The 18779-nt window shown below is 49.1% G+C and overlaps 1 protein-coding gene and 1 long non-coding RNA gene across 4 annotated transcripts; one reads left to right on the top strand and one right to left on the bottom strand.

Moving 5' to 3' along the window:
• Window positions 1–372: 372 nt before the first annotated feature.
• TNFAIP8L2 (TNF alpha induced protein 8 like 2) lies at window positions 373–10443 on the bottom strand. Of its 3 annotated transcripts, none has more exons than XM_080984881.1 (2): window positions 10040–10443; window positions 373–2464 (listed from the first exon to the last, which is right to left on the bottom strand). In XM_080984881.1, the coding sequence occupies exon 2, from the start codon at window positions 2453–2455 to the stop codon at window positions 1895–1897; it is 561 nt and encodes a 186-aa protein (XP_080841007.1). In that variant the 5' UTR covers window positions 2456–2464; window positions 10040–10443; the 3' UTR covers window positions 373–1894. The 3 variants fall into 3 exon arrangements, with proteins under 3 accessions (XP_080841007.1, XP_080841008.1, XP_080841009.1); XM_080984882.1 differs by lacking the exon at window positions 10040–10443 and adding an exon at window positions 5628–6149; XM_080984883.1 differs by lacking the exon at window positions 10040–10443 and adding an exon at window positions 2587–2670.
• Window positions 2742–18300, top strand: LOC308465218. The gene is made up of 3 exons (XR_013980363.1): window positions 2742–2825; window positions 4028–4366; window positions 18176–18300. It is a non-coding gene; the product is annotated as an uncharacterized lncRNA (long non-coding RNA).
• Window positions 18301–18779: the final 479 nt, after the last annotated feature.

The following is an 18779-nucleotide window of genomic DNA, read 5'->3' as shown; positions in this document are numbered from 1 at the left end:
AGATCTCTCCGGTCTCAAATAATGCGAAAGGTAGGCAAAGCGATGTACAGAAACGCCTTATATTGCAGGGAACGGCTTGCAAAAATGTGTTTGCGAGGCAGAATCCTGCGCATTGGGATAAATGCATGCCAAAAAATGCTAGAGAATTTCCACAAGGACTTTCCTTTTTTTAAAAAAAAAATTGCAAGCGGCTGTTTAAATCTGAGGAGCTGAAGAAGGACAAATGACAAAGCTATTGAAACAAAAACAGGTCATTTCTCAATCTCCCTATCCTAGACGGCAGGTGGGTCTGCTGGGGGCTCACGGTTTTGGCTGCCCCTTCTTCTTCTGCCCTGCCATGGCTGCCTGTCTTAAGGAAAGGGGAACACTCTGTGCATTGGAAAAGAAACCTTTATTTGTTTGGTTTTCAGTCTGCGCAATCCCCGAGTCGAAATCCCTGAGATCTTCAGCAAAACTCTTCTCAAGCAACGAAAGAGAGAGCAACCCGTTTTTTTGCTGCAAGCTAGTCCTCCTCTGGGGCAGCTGTCCAGAGTGCTGATCTTGCAGCCAGGGATGGACTGTTGCCTGCAACTCAACAAGGCCGCAATACATTTAAAGCTCTGGGCCTGCCGCTTTAAACAGCCGTGGCTCCCTCCCCCCGAGACATCCTGGGAACTGTAGTTTGCCAAGGGTGATAAGCGTTGTTAGGAGACCTCCCAACCCCCCAGGAGAGCTACGATTCCCAGAGCGGTTTAGCAAACGGTCCCTTTTCCTAGGGAACGCTTTCCCATCAACTGGCGCTTGAGCTCTATGGTTCCCATCAACCTCGTCAGATACCACCATGATCAACAGCCAGAGGTGGTGATACAGGCGTCGAAATTATCTGTGACTTCAGAGGAGAAGCAAATAATAATAATAATTAAAAAATAGTGGCAAGGTCTCTCCTCCTCCCCCCGCACCAAACATAACAAACTAAACATCCGCAAACAGCATTTAAAGAATATAAAACACAACATTTCTTCTCATTGATGATGGACCAGGAAGGTTTGGGATAGAGCTCCGGTGTACGCAGCCAGAGGTGGTTTTGCGGTTTACTGCCCATCACTCTCCCCTCTGGATTTTTCGAAACTCGGTTTTCATCTCCAAGTTTCTAGTCCTTACCGGCTGCAGAGATGAGCTGCGGAACACACAGGCTTCTGAAGACATCGGAAGGGAGGCTGGGAGGGGCTGAGTTTCTGATAGGGCCACCCCGCAAACAAGTTCTGTGGGTGCTACCGGCCTGCCAAAGAGATCACAAGAAGCACCCCTCGCCTTGTTTTCTCACGACAGGGTGAACCCATTTATTCTTCTCCAGCTGGCCTGATCCAACAGGGCTCGTCTCATGCCCTGATGGAACCTCCAGGCCCAGAAGCAGTCTACCTGGACCCCTAGCTTCTTACAGGCATTTGACCACCGTGAGAATGGATGAGTCCTGTTATGTACTGAAGTTCTCACCCTGGGCCAGCAGGGGGATACTGTAGATAGTTATGCAAATGAAGGATCGAAAGTGATGTTCAGTGACTGGATAGTTTTAGAAAGTTGTTACAGTCACGTGGTACTGGAGCTCTATATAAGCAGGCTGACTGACCCTTCAGTTCAGTTCTGTCCTGGCCTGTGAATAAACAGGCTGTGTCGTCTGATATGTTTACCCATATCGCTGTGTCGCCTGATATGTTTACCCACAACTTAACAAGTCCCCTCTCGCTTGATCCAGCAGGGCTCTCTTCTTATGGAGCCCCCAGGTCCAGAGGCAGTCTATCTGAATCCCTAGGTCCGTGAAGGATTTGGCCGATGTTAAATTTTGTGTCTCCCCCTCCCCACCCCTCGTGTGTGTTCCTTCCCACCTATTTTCTCCTCTCCTCCTCCTCGGTGGGTTTCACAACTTCCCCTCGTCGATGAGACGGTTCATCCCCTCGCAGATCTTCTTCAGCCGCGGCTGGTAGGGCTCCCCGGGACTGTAGAGCTTGGCCAGGAGCTCAGTGTCGGCGAAGTGGTCGAAGACGTGCCGGATGCGCCCGTGAGACTTGGGCGTCAGGTGCTTCTCGACCAGCCGGAGCAGCAGGTCTCGGCAATCTCTCAGCAACTCAGCCAGCACAGCCTTCTCGAAGGTGAACTCCACTTCGTGGAAGCTGATGGCCGTCATGGCTCCTTGGTGGAGTTTCCTCTTAAACTCCTCCGCCAGGCCCAGCTCCTCGGGGCTGAAGCGGTTGTTGCGGTACAGGACGGAGATCTTGACCGCCACTTTGATCAGGTTCTTGATGACCTTTTGGGACTCGGTCCGGTTCTGCGTGTACTCCTTGGAGATCCGGTAGAGCTCGTCCAGGATCTCGCTGCTGGTATCGTCAATGAACATATTGGCCATGGACTTGCTGGCCATCCGGCTGAGAATCTTCTTCTCGGCCTGCATGGCCAAGTTGCGGGAGCTGAACGCCTCCATCGTGGCTGCCTGGAAAAGGCAACGGAGAGGTTTTATAAGGCTGTCTGGACTTGCCCCAGGATAACCCTCCTCTCCCCAGGCCACTGTTAAGGATAATTACTTAATTTCCCGAAATGGGAATATTTACTTACATTAAATTACTGTGTACTTTTAACATGGGGTTTCCCCCCTCTAATGTGATATGCTGACTGTGAGTCACATGAGAACGGCATTCCGTTTCTGTTGTGACTGTTATTCCACTAACTGTCGTTATTAACTGGCTTCTGTTTGTGTGTGAGAGGGAGAATGGCTGCTGAGAGAGACTTCTCGGGACAGTGTTGTGTCTGTGTGATCTGTCTGAACATTCTCCGTGTCGAACCAGAATTCGGAGGTGAGGAATATAGGAGTTATCTGTGGGATAACCAGCTCAATATCACCAACATGCTTAAGTTTTAATTAATACATGAAGGGGTTAAAACCATAGAGTAAGCTGTTCTGCCAGGCTTAGCTCACCTTGGGAGGGACTTAGGTAATCAAGACTTTGTTCCCCTCCAATCTACCTGAGAAACTCAATGAGCTGGTTGCTCCAAGCTCAGACCGCATGGCTCTTACAAGCCATTCTTGTGTTCCTATACCAATAATTTAAGAACTTTCAGCACTGTAATGAAGCTATGTTTTACTGCCTGTGCATTGTTTTCTGAATGCTGTATGGAAAAAGCACATGAACATGACCTTTAGAGAGTTTGTAAGTAAACCATTTTAACTTACCAAACATGTCGCCTTTTTCTAGGGGAAGAGGGGACTATTCTGGAGCTCATTCACAAGAGCATATTTTAAAAGCCTCACAACCTATGTTTCCACACTTATTTTGTGATTTTAAATCTCTAGAAGGGTTCTCTTACCAAAGAGTACTTGCCCCAAACCTGGATCTTGGCTTCCATGGAATTCTCCTTTTATATAATTTTCTCCCCCCTTGCCACCAACAAAATCAAGGGTTGGGCATGCAGCCCTTGGGGTAATTTCATGGGGGTGGGGATAGCACTGAGGGAGAGGAGCAAAGCAGGGAAAGTGGGTGGTGGGTGACAGAAAGAGAGAGAGGGAGAGAGAAACAGGCAGGCAGACAGACAGACAGACAGACAGACAGAGAGAGAGAAGTCTATAACACTGTCTACCAGTGGCTCTGGCCTTGCCCACTGTCAGCATGCAGCCCCAGACAGATACTCATTTTTGCTGCAGCAGCAAAAAAATCCATTGCAATTCTAGGCTGCATTGACAGAAGTCTAGTGTCCAGGTCAAGGGGAGTGATAATACAGTGGTAGCTCCAGTTGCAAACAGAATCCGTTCCGGAGGCCCATTTGGAACATGAAAAGAACACAACCTGCAGCGGCGCATCTGCGCACACGTGGGTTGCGATTCGCTGCTTCTGCGCATGGGCGTGACATCATTTTCTGTGTCTGCGCATGCGTGAGTGGCAAAACCCGAAGTAACCCTTTCCAGTACTTCTGGGTCGCTGCGGGATGTAACCTGAAAGAACGTAACATGAAGCAGACGTAACGTGAGTATGACTGTACTGCTGTATTCTGCCTTGGTCAGATCCCACGTGGAATTATGCGTCCAGATCTGGGCACCACAATTTGAGAAGGATATTGATGAGCTGGAAGGTGTGCAGAGGAGGGCGACCAAGATGATCAAGGGTCTGGAAACCAAGCCTGATGAGGAATGGTTGAGGAAGCTGGGTAGATATGCTAGTCAGCTTCAAATATCTGAAGCCGTCACATGGGCCGTCACATGGGAGATGGAGCAAGCTTGTTTTCTGCTGCTCTGGAAGGTAGAACCCAAATCAACGGCTTCAAGGTACAAGAAACAAGATTCCAATGAAGCACCAGGAAGAACTTTCTGAGAGTAAGAGTGGTGGACTCTCCTTGCTTGGAGGTTTGTAAGCAGTGGTTGGATGGATGCTTTAGCTGAGATGCCTGCATTGCAGGGGGTTGGTCTAGATGACCGCCATGGTCCCTTCCAATTCTACAATTCTATGATTCTAGCTGTGATTCCTGCATTGCATGGGGTTGGTCTAGATGACTCTTGAGTTCCCTTCCCACCCTACAATTCTATGATTCTATTAATGTGGCCCTCGACAGAAATATATATGTATACAGTCATACCTCGGGTTACAGCCACTTCAGGTTGCGTGTTTTTGGGTTATGCACCCACTAAAACCCGGAAGTACCAGAATAATAATAATAATAATAATAATAATAATAATAATAATTTATTTATACCCCGCCCATCTGGCTGGGCCTCCCAGGCCACTCTGGGCGGCTTCCAACAAAACACCAAAATACAATAACCTATTAAACATTAAAAGCTTCCCTAAACAGGGCTGCCTTCAGATGTCTTCTAAAAGTTTGGTAGTTATTTTTCTCTTTGACATCTGGTGGGAGGGCGTTCCACAGGGCGGGTGCCACCACCGAGAAGGCCCTCTGCCTGGTTCCCTGTAACTTGGCTTCTCGCAGGGAGGGAACTGCCAGAAGGCCCTCGGCACTGGACCTCAGTGTCTTCTCAGGTTACTTCCGGGTTTTTGGCAGTCACGCATGCGCAGAAGCACTAAATCGCGCTTTGTGCATGCGCAGAAGCTCCGAATCGCAACCCGTGCGTGCGCAGATGCGCCGCTGCGGGTTGCGAATGTGCATCCCACACGGATCACGTTCGCAACCGGAGCGTCCACTGTACATTCCGCACTCCTGCAATAAAGGAAGGGTGTATGCGTGCGTTTCTACGAGAGGGGTGCGTGTGGAGAGAAAATATATTCTCATCCATCTATGGGACACTGGAAGCAGCCAACATCTGCGGAACTGACCGCAGGAAGGTATCTTTGCATGCTCAGATAAGGAACAAGGTGGTTGATGCTGGGCATGAACGATGGACCCAAAATGCCGGCTGAGTTCAGAAGAAGCTAAATCTGAGAGTTTCGGAGTGATGTGGCAAACCGGGGCAGTTCTGCATTTCTGCACATGACGTGCCTGTGGTTTTTGCTCTCTGTGAGGAAGTGGGCCTCAGATAACTCTTGCTTTAAGACTCCGCTGCTTTGGCAGAAAGACGGACAAACGCGGCTACCCCTCTGGGAACTGAACCTACCTTAACTCTTTTAAAAATTTAATTGCAATGATTTAATCTCTGCTTGGTCTCTCCGTACCTCTTCAATCGGGTGAGATGTTCTGGGGTGTCCAGTGAAGAACGTGGGGTTGTGGCAGTCTTCGTGCGCCGACACCGCGACGGAACAGGCCTCTCCTTCCGCTCCTGTGAACCAGCGCACCGCCAAATCTCCAAATGCGGCTTGCAGCGCAAAGCTGATTTTTTCTGTCGCCTCTTCTTTTTAACACCAGCGTGCGAGGGGGATCTGCAAGGCACCGTTGCAGCCCTGCCTTCTCACGATGCCTCAGAATATATTTTTAAAAGTCAGCGTTTCCTTCCCTTCTCTTCTCCTCGCCACCCCCACAGATGCAATGGGGTTTCCTGTTTTTATCCTTCTGTCACAAGCCAACAAGCTCAGCTCCTTCCTGAAGTCTGTTTCAGAGTTTCAAGGTGGCGGCTGAGCGGCACACAATAGAGCCCTCCTGACCTTTCGCTCTGACCCTCTGCCCAATTACCGTATTTTTCGCCCTATAAGACACACCAGACCACAAGACGCACCTAGTTTTTGGAGGAGGAAAACAAGGAAAAATATATTCTGAATCTCAGAAGCCAGAACAGCAAGAGGGATCACTGCGCAGCGAAAGCAGTGATCCCTCTTGCTGTTCTGGCTTCTGGGATAGCTGCGCAGCCTGCGTTCGCTCCATAAGACGCACACACATTTCCCCTTACTTTTTAGGAGGGAAAAAGTGAGTCTTATAGAGCAAAAAATACGGTACTTTCTTTTTTTGGGATGAACATCTTGAGTGAGAGAATCATCAGCCCCGGGGAAAGGCAGAGTCGAGGTCCCTGTTCGCAAGGAAAACTTTTTGGTGGTGGCTGGCATGACGAGAGCCTCCAGTGTTTAGTAGCGGGGAAATGTAGTCCCTTACGATCTGCTCACGCCACACCTTGCAGTGCTTCTTGGATCCTTGAAGGAGAGGGCTGCGCTGCTCAGTGGTTAGAGCACCTGCTTTGCATGCAGAAGCTCAATCCCCAATGGCATCATTGTGGTTGGACTTCGTAGAATCGTAGAGCACCCAAGACAGATGGCCGTCCAACCTCGACTTAAGGCAGTTTCCGACACTTCTGTTTAAATCAGCCCCTTATATCGGGACAATGAAGACTGGAACCTTATTTTATTTTTGAAGGAAAGCTGCAGAACTCAATGGTTAAAGTACAGTGGTACCTCTACTTACGTTCACCTCTGGTTATGTATCCTTCGGGATACATAAGCGGCAAACCTTCTGGTGGTTCCCTCACTGCGAGAAGCCAAGTTACAGGGAACCAGGCAGAGGGCCTTCTCGGTGGTGGCACCCACCCTGTGGAACGCCGTCCCATCAGATGTCAAAGAGATAAACAACTACCTGACATTCAGAAGACATCTGAAGGCAGCCCTGTTTAGGGAAGCTTTTAATGTTTGAGGCATTACTGTATTTTAATATTTGGTTGGAAGCCGCCCAGAGTGGCTGGGGAAGCCCAGCCAGATGGGCAGGGTACAAATAAATTATGATGATTATGATGATTATGATGATTATGATGATTATGATGATTATGATGATTATGATTATTATAGCTCTGCTTTGCAGGCAGGCAGTCCCAATAGGCATATCTAGGTAAGAGGCCCCTGTCTAAAACCCTGGAGACCACCTGCCAGTAAGTGCGGGGAACACTCAGCTAGATGAACCCCACCGGCCTGACTCTGACAAAAGCATCACCCTCTCTTCTTCCTGTGTTCCAGATCCTTGTGTGGTTTGTAAAGGAAAAAAAAAAGAGTAACAAAAAAGATTCTTGCAGCTACATCCTTGCCGCTTGCATATCCTGTCCCCTTTTAACGATTCCTCTGTTCCAAGAGGAGGTTGCTAATTAGCTGGCTGACGAGCCGCAGTTTAGCCTTGCCACTTAATGGCTTCCTGGCTCAGTGTAATAATAAATGAGTGTGTCTTAATTGCAGGGGACTGAAATAGACATCCTTGACGGTGTGTGGACCCAGACGCAAGCCCTCAGAAGGCGTATCTGGGAGCAGAACCATTTCCTCTAGGTATGCCACCTCCCCCTACTGTATCCTGGCAGGGTCTGGGTAGCTGAGCAGCGGGCAGAAATCCAACAGGTGCAGCCCTCGTACGTTCCTCTCGTTCTGTGAGGGCTGGGTCCCTCAGCTAGAGTCACAGCAAGGCGACATAAAATGAGGGTCCCCATTCCCAGCTGTCTCCTCAACGCCGTGCTCAGGTTAGTGGCAACAGCAGCAGAAACAGGCAGCCTGTGAGGCGAAATTATTTTTCCACACTTCCCCCATCTCAGCGAAAAGAAGAAAAGCGGAACTTGAAAGCCGTCGATGGGGAAATGCGAGCGAAGCTTTTGAAATTGGGGACAGCATGGGGAGAGAAGGGGGTGGGGAAGGACTTTCCTGTCTCGCAAGCGTGGAATTTAGGGTTTTTTCCCGAGCGAATTTGATTGGCGGGAGGCCCTAAAAGTCGACTTGTGGTTGACCTGTGGAACTTCCTGCCACATGACGGGGTGGCGGCTGCTAGGTTAGCCTGCCGTTCAAAGAAAGGGTTGCACAGATTCTTGGAGAGGCTTCGTCTGTCTAGACTCGGAACCTCCATATACAGGGATAGGCTACCTTTTGGAACATTTGATAGCGGGGACAAATAGTGGCAGGGAGCTTTCTCAGGGAGACACCTGGCTGTCCACAGTGTCGGGAACCAGGGTGCAAAACAAGATGGAACTATTTGGATCTGATACGGCAAAGCGGTTCTTATAGGGCTGAGGCAAGCTGTCCTCACGTTGGAAAACTGTGGCCTACTCCCTTTGCCAAAGGTCTTGGAAACTGAAAAAAGGGCTAATCTGTCCCTCACCCATGCATCACCTTTGTGCAGCTGTGTTTTAAAGCCTTGAGGGCTAGCGCCTTGCTGTACACACTCCAAAGAAAGTAAGGCACTCTACCATGCACCCAGAACCATTCTCTCCATTTGGATAGCATTGTGGCCAAATGTCCACAGCCCTGGAAGATGCCCTCTGGCAAACACAAGACAGAAGTACTGTTTTGGGGGGACAGGAGGCGGGCGGGTGTGGAGGACTCTCTGGTCCTGAATGGGGTAACTCTGCCCCTGAAGGACCAGGTGCGCAGCCTGGGAGTCATTTTGGACTCACAGCTGTCCATGGAGGCACAGGTCAAATCCGTGTCCAGGGCAGCTGTTTACCAGCTCCATCTGGTACGCAGGCTGAGACCCTCCCTGCCCGCAGAGTGTCTCTCCAGAGTGGTGCATGCTCAGGTTATCTCCCGCTTGGACTACTGCAATGCGCTCTACGTGGGGCTACCTTTGAAGGTGACCCAGAAACTACAACTAATCCAGAATGCGGCAGCCAGACTGGTGACTGGGAGCGGCCACCAAGACCATATAACACCCGTCTTGAAAGACCTACATTGGCTCCCAGTACGTTTCCGAACACAATTCAAAGTGTTGGTGCTGACCTTGAAAGCCCTAAACGGCCTCGGTCCAGTATATCTGAAGAAGCGTCTCCACCCCCATCGTTCTACCTGGACACTGAGGTCCAGCTCCAAGGGCCTTCTGGCAGTTCCCTTGCTGCGAGAAGCCAAGTTACAGGGAACCAGGCAGAGGGCCTTCTCGGTGGTGGCGCCCGCCCTGTGGAACGCCCTCCCACCAGATGTCAAAGAGAACAACAACAACCAGACTTTTAGAAGACATCTGAAGGTAGCCCTGTCTAGGGAAGCTTTTAATGTTTGATGTATCACAGTATTTTAATATTTTTTTGGAAGCCGCCTAGAGTGGCTGGGGAAGCCCAGCCAGATGGCCGGGGTATAAATAATAAATTATTATTATTATTATTATTATTATTATTATTATTATTATTTTCTACATTCTGCCCACATGTGGTCTCATCTTAAAGGACGATAACCATTCAGACTAGCTTCCCAGCAGTGCTAAGTTTCAACATTGCAGCGGGTTGAACTAGCGAACCCTTGGCGCCCCAACTCTACGATTCTGTCGCGCTTTTCATAGGCCTTTGGCGCATTAATTCCCATGTGCCCAGCCTCAAATGCCTGAGGTCTATTTACTCAGCGTGGGGTGCCGATGCACTCTGCCCATGCCCAGGGGCGCTGCGGTTCTCTTGGAAGACTTAGCCTGCCCTAAGCAAAAGCCCTGACTTAGAAGCTTAGCTTCTGGGGCCAAAGTTTTCCCTGATCTTAACCTGCGGACACACTTCCCGGTTTTTCGTTCTCTCGCTGCCCCGGTGACTCAACCCCGCCGACTTGTTGCGGCTCGCCCGGGAGGAGCACGAATGCTCAGCGTTTGTTGAAAACAGAAAAGAGACCAGCGGGCGTCTCCTTCCCCAAACAGACCTGCCTTCTCTGCCCCTTGCTCTGAAGCACCTCTGTTATTAAGCCCTCCCGGCAAAGCGCGCCTCACTCACCGTGGGACCACGATGCTCTGCAAGTCATGCGAGCGGCCCTCCGCCAGTCCTCGAGGAGCGAAAGGAGAAGCAGCCCAGACCCAGCAGGCAGGAGCGAGACTCTCGGGTGGCCTCGGGGAGACTTCCTCGAGTGACAGGCCCGCCCTATGTCAGCTGACGGATCTCGGCTTCATTCTTCACAGGCGGAAAGCACAGCTGCCTGTTGAAAGGTGCCCAGGGAGCAGAGCGGCTGGCCGGCCGCCTCGACCGTCTGCATATTTGGTGACCTGCTCTGTTAGCATCTGTAGCCTGGAGGCTTCCCCACCCAGTCCTGCTGGGAGGTTCAGCTCCAGACTTGACCAGACAAGGCCTAACCTGCATACCTGAGCGTGTGTGCGTGTGTGTTTCTCTGCGTCGCTGGCGCCCACGGGGATGCCGGTGCAGGGCCTTGGCGGCAGCGGCGTCTGATTGGACAGAGCATTTGGTTCATTTATTTATAATAATAATAATTTCTTATTTATACCCCGCCCTTCTGGCTAGGCTTCCCCAGCCACTCTGGGCGGCTTCCAACAAAATATTAAAATACCATAATCCATCAAACATTAAAAGCTTCCCTAAATAGGGCTGCCTTCAAATGCCTTCTAAAAGTCTGGTAGTTGTTGTTCTCTTTGACATCTGGTGGGAGGGCGTTCCACAGGGCGGGTGCCATCACCAAGAACACCCTCTGCCTGGTTCCCTCCTAACTTGTAAATTTACTGTATTTTTCCATGTATAATACTATATCCCCCCCCACACATTTTTTTAGGTTTAAAATTGGGGCTTCGTCTTATACACGGAATGTTGCAATTAAATATATAAATAAATTTATTTCTTCATTTTGGGCTCAAAAAATAAGGGTCGTCTTATACATGGGGGCATCTTATACACAGAAAAATATGGTACAGTGGTACCTCGGGTTAAGTACTTCGTTCCAGAGGTCCATTCTTAACCTGAAACTGTTCTTAACCTGAAGCACCACTTTAGCTAATGGGGCCTCCTGCTGCCGCTGCGCCGCTGGAGCACGATTTCTGTTCTCATCCTGAAGCAAAGTTCTTAACCCGAGGTACTATTTCTGGGTTAGCGGAGTCTGTAACCTGAAGCGTCTGTAACCTGAGGTACCACTGTATTTCATCACGTAGCACAGCGGTTCTCAACCTGTGGGTCCCCAGGTGTTATTGGACTACAACTCCCATCATCCCTGACCACTGGTCATGCTGGCTAGGAATGATGGGAGTTGTAGTCCAACAACATCAGGGGACCCACAGTAGCGGAAAAAAAGGAGACAATAAAATTGTGGGTTGGAAACAGCTAAAAACAAACACTCGAAAGCGTTTGCACCGTTAAACCGAAAGCAGGCAAAACTCACACATCAACAGGGTTGTGTTGCCTGAAGAAAAAATGCTTTTAGCGGGTGCTGAAAAGAGTACAGCGAAGGGGCCTGCCGGATGCGTCAATGGGCAGGGAGTTCCGAAGTACTTTTATATGGCGCCCTGCCATATTATTTCCCTGTTTTACGAGGTCTCGTAAGCGAAAGGGAAGAGGGAGGAAGGGAAGAGGATCTCTGCCCTCAGGGAGTTGACAATCTATGCTGGACGTTGGAATGTGGCAGAGGGGAGGGGACAGGAAGAGGTGAAGGCCGAACATGGGCCAAGGGACAAGTCTCTGCCCGCAAGGCGCTTACACAATCTCAGTTTGACTGTAAGAAACGGGTGGGAGAGAGAAAGGCGAGCAGTTCAAGGGCTGAGCATGAATGAAAAATCTCTCTCTCTCTCTGAGAGTTTGGTTCCAGTTTGGGGTGTGTGACAAAAATGGGGTTCAGCCAAAGACCTCGTGGGAAAGGAGGGTTTGGAGGAGAAATTGTCTGGCCTGGGACTCTTACTCCCCTCCAACCTCCTAGGAAGGAGTCAGCCCACCACTGGAGTGTTATTTTGGGAGCCTCATTAGAAGAAGGACGTTGAACATCCTTAGTGTAACCAGCGGAGGTTAACCAGGTTGGTGAAGATAATGGCCCAATGACCGTCAGGAGGAGGCAGAAATCAGATTCAGGCCCAGAAGCGCTATAGATTTATAGCACGATGATAGTTCTTTAAACAGCCATGGCTTCCCCCAAAGCATTCTGGGAACTGTAGTTTGTTAAGGGCCCTATTTTATTTCCCAGGCCTACATTTCCCAGAGTTTCCTGGGAAGAGAGATTGGTTGTTGGAGCACTCTGGGAATTCTAGCTCTGTGGGGGGAATGTGTGTGTGTGTGTGGGGGGTCTACTAACAACTCCCAGCTGCGCTCTTAACAAACTACAGTTCCCATGATTCTTTGGGAATGACTGTTAATGTGGTCTGTACAGTGCAAATGGGGACCTCAGTTTGGAGTTCAGGCTGAAACTATTTCCACTTTCCAAAACAATGCAGAAATGCAACCAGCCTTTGAAATTTGCATTTTGCATTTTGCATTTTGCAACACAGTTCTCCAGCGAGGTCTCCAGGGGTAAAGAGGGAACTTAAATCCTTAAGTATGAATGAGCCTCGCGTACAGAAATGCATTACGTTAGGGGAAATTGTGTTGGGTTCGGCCAAACCCCACATCCCAATGCGATTTGGGTCAGCTCAGGATTTGACCAGAGAGGGGTTGTGTTAGGCTGGCCCAGGGTCACATCGGGGCTGCTCCAAAGCGCTGGATCTGGCCCCAAATTGGATTGTGTGTGTGTGCGTGTGCGCGCACACACACAGCCCTAGTTTTTAAGCAGTGTCTGGAGGACTGTTGGTCAAGGATGTTGGAGTCTGCAAGAATCCTGCACACAGCCTTGGTTATCCGGATGACCTCTAAGGTCCTCAGGTCCTCCTGGTGGGCTTAGCCACTTCAGAGGTCCAGGTGCTGGATGAGATGGGTCTTCGGCCCCGATCCATAGAATAGAATCATAGAATCATAGAATCATAGAATCATAGAGTTGGAAGAGACCACAAGGGCCATCGAGTCCAACCCCCTGCCAAGCAGGAAACACCATCAGAGCACTCCTGACATATGGTTGTCAAGCCTCTGCTTAAAGACCTCCAAAGAAGGAGACTCCACCACACTCCTTGGCAGCAAATTCCACTGTCGAACAGCTCTCACTGTCAGGAAGTTCTTCCTAATGTTTAGGTGGAATCGTCTTTCTTGTAGTTTGGATCCATTGCTCCGTGTCCGCTTCTCTGGAGCAGCAGAAAACAACCTTTCTCCCTTCTCTATGTGACATCCTTTTATATATTTGAACATGGCTATCATATCACCCCTTAACCTTCTCTTCTCCAGGCTAAACATGCCCAGCTCCCTTAGCCGTTCCTCATAAGGCATCGTTTCCAGGCCTTTGACCATTTTGGTTGCCCTCCTTTCCAGGCAGGCTCTTCACTTGCAACGATTTCTCTGTTTCTTCATTTATTCATCGCCTCTTAAACCACCATCTCAAGGCAGTTTGCATATACCATAATTAAAAACCAGAAAAACAACAACAGGAAATGCTTTTAAAGCACGACCGAAACCTTAACAAATGTGTCCCACCTCGTCTGGCTGGCGTGGGGTTTGATTCAGTAGCTGTTTCGCTTCACAGAAGCAGCGTGATTGATTGATTTAACGTTTTACTGATTCTCTCCGAAGCCGTCTTGTCCTCCCCTCCCGGAAATCGAAAGTTTCCGTGATGGACGAGTGAAAGGAGGGAGGCTGATTATTTTTCTGAGCACCGAGAAATGCAGATAAATCTTTTTAAGGGGATGGAAACGCTTTCTCCCACGCTGTGCTGAAGAGGAGACCTGTTGAGCAGCGGCGGATGCTCGCCCCCAAATCACAGGGGCAATTTCACCCCCTTTCTTCTTCTGGCTGATCTTTGCTGATTGGGCAGATAGCTTTGGGGTTTCTAAATAAGACTCCTTCTAATGCTTGACACGCAAATGCGTGGTGGTGGTTGCGACTGCGTAGAGGAAGCACCCAGCAAAACCGCAAGAAGCCGAGAGGAAGCCACGAGGCAGGGTGAGGGGCAGATAAGGGGAAGTTTTGCTGAGCGGAGACTTCATAAAGCGGTGGGGGTTGTGTTTGTTTAATCAGTCCATCGGAACCGCAGAAAATGCAAAATATACAAGGGGGGGGTGCCTCAGCAGAGGAGAAAGCCATTGGCAGCTGTGCGAAATAATAATAATAATTAATAATTTTTTTTATTTACATCCCACCCTCCCCAGCCGACAGAGCCTAGGACTTGCCGATCAGAAGGTCGGCGGTTCGAATCCCCGCGACCGGGTGAGCTTCCGTTGCTTGGTCCCTGCTTTTGCCCACCTAGCAGTTCAAAAGCATGCCAAAGTGCAAGTAGATCAATAGGTACCACTCCAGTGGGAAGGTAAACGGCATTTCCATGCGCTGCTCTGGTTTGCCAGAAGCGGCTTAGTCATGCTGGCCACATGACCCGGAAGCTGTACGCCGGCTCCCTCGGCCAATAAAGCAAGATAAGCTCTGCAACCCCAGAGTCGGTCACAACTGGACCTAATGGTCAGGGGTCCCTTTACCTTTACCTTTACTCCCCAGCCGAAGCTGGGCTCAGAGCGGCTAACAACAATAAAAGTAACACAACATTCTAAAATCAATTCAAAATCAAATTAATGGCAACCCTGGGCTAGAGTTCTGTGAAGATTACTGAAGGAGAGAGGGGGTCAGATTCTGCCTTGGGCAAAGGCCTGGTGGAACAGCTCCATCTTGCAGGCCCTGCGGAAAGATGTCAAGTCCTGCAGGGTCCTAGTCTCTTGGGACAGAGCGTTCCACCAGATCGGGGCCACAGCCGAAAAAGTCCTGGCTCTAGTTGAGGCCAGCTTAACCTCCCTGTGGCTCGGGATCTCCAAGACGTTTTTGTTTGAAGACCGTAAGGTCCTCCGTGGGACATACCAGGAGAGGTGGTCCCATAGGTACGAGGGTCCTAGGCCGTATAGGGCTTGAAAGGTTAAAACCAGCACCTTAAACCTGATCCTGTACTCCACCGGGAGGCAGTGCAGCTGGTATAGCATTGAGTGAATGTGATCCCATGGCAGGGACCCCGTAAGGAGTCTCGCTGCGGCATTCTGCACCCGCTGGAGTTTCTGGGTCAGTCTCAAGGGCAGCCCCACACAGGGTGAGTTACAAAGCAAAGACAGACCCTAGATTTCAGAAATGCTATGCGGAGTGTTCCACAAAACTGTTGAGCCAGATACGGAAGTTGTTTGACCCTGCCCCCTCCAAAGCTCCCATCAGTCCTATTGGCCAGTGGTCAGGGGTTTTGATAGGGACTGGGACTTCAGCAGCAGATGGAAGGCCCCAGGTTCCTCCAGGCCATTGTTAAAGGCTCTGCAGAGCCCAAAATGGAGGCCACCCGCAGAAGAGGTTCCCCGTCGCACCCCTGCACGGACAACCCCTGCCCTCTCCTCTTTTCTGTTCAGATTCTGCTGCGCCCATTTGCATGGCTGGGTCTATGCATTGCTGCAGAATGGTGCACCCTCAGGGGAGGGTGCCTGTCGCACCCCTGGCTGGCTGGTTGGCCCTTCTTGGCTTTCCATCCCGTGTACAAACAGGGAATGGAAATGTGCCTCCTCCTCCTCAGTGTGCACATCTATGTATTATCATAGATCTAGGGTATCGGAGTTTGTTAGCGAATGGTAGAAATTAATAAATGGTAGAAATTAACAATATTTGGGACAGGAAGCTGCAGAACTACGCCAGACAGGAAATTCCCGGTTAGCTTATGGAAACCAGACTGGCCAGGCTAGCTAACTGCAGAGCCATTGAGAAATAATGGGGAGTCAGGTGGTGGGCCGTTGGAAATGCAAAAAGCCACCCCCCATCTGAAGGCAGTCCTGTTTAGGGAAGTTTTTAATGACTGATGTTTTAATATATTTTTAATCTATTGTCGAAAGCCTCCCAGAGTGGTTGGGGAAACCCAGCCAGATGGACAGGGTGTAAATAATAAATTATTATTATTACAGTGGTACCTCGGGTTAGGTACTTAATTCATTCCAGAGGTCCGTTCTTAACCTGAAACTGTTCTTTAACCTGAAGCACCACTTTAGCTAATGGGGCCTCCTGCTGCTGCCTCACCTCCGGAGCACGATTTCTGTTCTCATCCTGAAGCAAAGTTCTTAACCTGAAGCACTATTTCTGGGTTAGCAACGTCTGTAACCTGAAGCGTCTGTAAGCTGAAGCGTATGTAACCTGAGCTACCACTGTATTATTATTATTATTATTATTATTATTATTATTATTATTATTTTATATTGCTCCCAGGATGTCACAGGAAAATGTGTCCCTTTTGAAATCTAAAGGTGTTCTGGGAACAAGAAGCAGGAAGAAGCTAGAACCATCTTGACTGCTGGCTGGAGAAGACTGAACTGAGAGACTAGGGGGCATTTTGGGTCTCACAATCTCACCCTGAACAAAGCGCTTTCTTCAGGGGCGAGATCTTGCACAGCACCCACAAATGTGTGCTTTCGGGGCACCGTGCATCTTTGGGGGACCATGATCTCACGCTGGCCCCAGTTTTTCTCACACTTCCCATTTCCACCCCCTGCGTTCTGGTCAGAGGGGATGCTATCCCTGGTCTCAGAGAAATGCTGCCGGCCCGTGTAGACAACCCAGGGCTAGATGGGCCAGTGGGGTGACTCAGTTTAAGGCAGGTTCCTATGTTCATGTAAGATGGCTGAGGGTGACAGGAACCGTCGAGTTTCAGGGCAGGATAAGCGGAAGCAAGGGGACGCGGGTGGCGCTGTGGGTTAAACCACAGAGCCTAGGACTTGCAGATCAGAAGGTTGGCGGTTTGAATCCCAGCGATGGGGTGAGCTCCCGTTGCTCGGTCTCTGCTCCTGCCAACCTAGCAGTTCGAAAGCACTTAAAAGTGCAAGTAGATAAATAGGTATCGCTCCGGCGGGAAGGTAAACGGAGTTTCCGTGCGCTGCTCTGATTCACCAGAAGCGGCTTAGTCATGCTGGCCACATGACCCGGAAGATGAACGCCGGCTCGCTCGGCCAGTAAAGCGAGATGAGCGCCGCAACCCCAGAGTTGGCCACAACTGGACCTAATGGTCAGGGGTCCCTTTACCTTTACCTTTAAGCAGCAGCAAACAGAAAGATACAAAGCAATAGCCTCGTTCAACCACCTGGGGAAAAAACATGACCGAAAGAGGCAGCTTGAAACCCACCTAGCCTGTCCGGCAGCAACAAAGGTACCTCAAAGGCAATATTGAAACTCTCAAAAGTTTCACTGGAATGCAGTTTGCCTTCACGGTCCACCTGAAATTCCTTTCACAGAAGAAGCTGTGGCGTTAAGTCAGCTGCCGCAGTCACATCAAAGAGTCCTGTGGCGCCCTGGAGGCTGGCGCAATTTATTATGGTGCAAGTGCTTGAAACCATTTCATCAGAGGTAGGAAGAAGGATCCTGAACTGATGGCTAGATACACAGTGGTACCTCGGGTTACATACGCTTCAGGTTACAGACTCCACTAACCCAGAAATAGTACCTCATGTTAAGAACTTTGCTTCAGGATGAGAACAGAAATCGTGCAGCGGCAGCGGGAGGCCCCATTAGCTAAAGTGGTGCTTCAGGTTAAGAACAGTTTCAGGTTAAGAACGGACCTCCAGAACGAATTAAGTACGTAACCCGAGGTGCCACTGTATATCTTTTTTCAAATAATTTTTCAAATTGGTTTTACACAATTTCATACATTTTAACTTTAACAGTTTCAAACCTTAAAGCAAAAGGTTCTTTTGAACCTTCAGACTTCCTCTCCCTCCCTCCACAGGTTCCAGATTTAAGATTAAATTTTCTGCCTCTTTTACCATTATTCATCTGTTGTATATCCATAGTTACCATAGTGAATTCCACATTACAAGTGTCATTGCATCCCTGCCAATGATTTTAACTGTTTACAGTGGTCTTTTAAAGAAATTTAGAATTTACTCCTGCTTTTTAAAAATACTCGATCTTCCTGGTTTCGGATCTTCCCCGTCAGTTTCGCCATCTCTGCGTATTCCATCAGTTTTGTCTGCCATTCTTCTTTTGTTGTTACTTCTCCTTCCTTCCATCTTTGGGCTGGCAGCATCCTCGCTGCCGTCATTGCATTCATAAAAAGTCTTTTATCCATGACAGGAAGGATTCGAAACCTGCGGGACCAGAGATTCGCAGAAGACTGGAAGAAATATACGAACTTTTTGAAGAGCAACTGTAATCAACAAATTACGCTAGTAGGACTGCAAAAAGTTTTGTAGGGAGGAATATATGAAATATTGCAAAGAAGAGAGAGATTAGTTATGATATTTAAATGTTAATAAATAAATAAAATGCAAAAAAAGCAAAGTATTTTTTTAAAAATAAAAAAAAATCTGAATTTTTATTTATACCCCGTCCTCTCCGGTTCAAAAACCGGGCTCCGGGTGACTAACAACAAATTTAAAACACTTAATTGTAAAAGCAGCATAAAATACAGTATAAAAACATGAATCACAATAAAATTCAAAGTTCAGAAATCAATTTAGGGGAAATCCATCTAATAAGCATTAGATAATCCCCAGGGCTAGCTGGCTGAATTAGTCCTACTTGGGCCAGCGAGGAGGCCAGGGGAGAGTTAGCTGTGGGGTCTCAGAGCGGGTAATCTTCATAAAAGGGGAGGGGGAGGGAAGAGAAGGGAAATAAAAGATCAGGCTGAATTCAAATTAAAGGCCAGGCAGAATAGCTCTGTCTTACAGGCCCGACG

The sequence above is a fragment of the Podarcis pityusensis genome, assembly GCF_964106645.2.
Source record: "Podarcis pityusensis genome assembly, chromosome: 16".
Taxonomy (NCBI): Eukaryota; Metazoa; Chordata; class Lepidosauria; order Squamata; family Lacertidae; genus Podarcis; species Podarcis pityusensis.
This window is presented reverse-complemented; position numbering and strand designations above follow the sequence as displayed.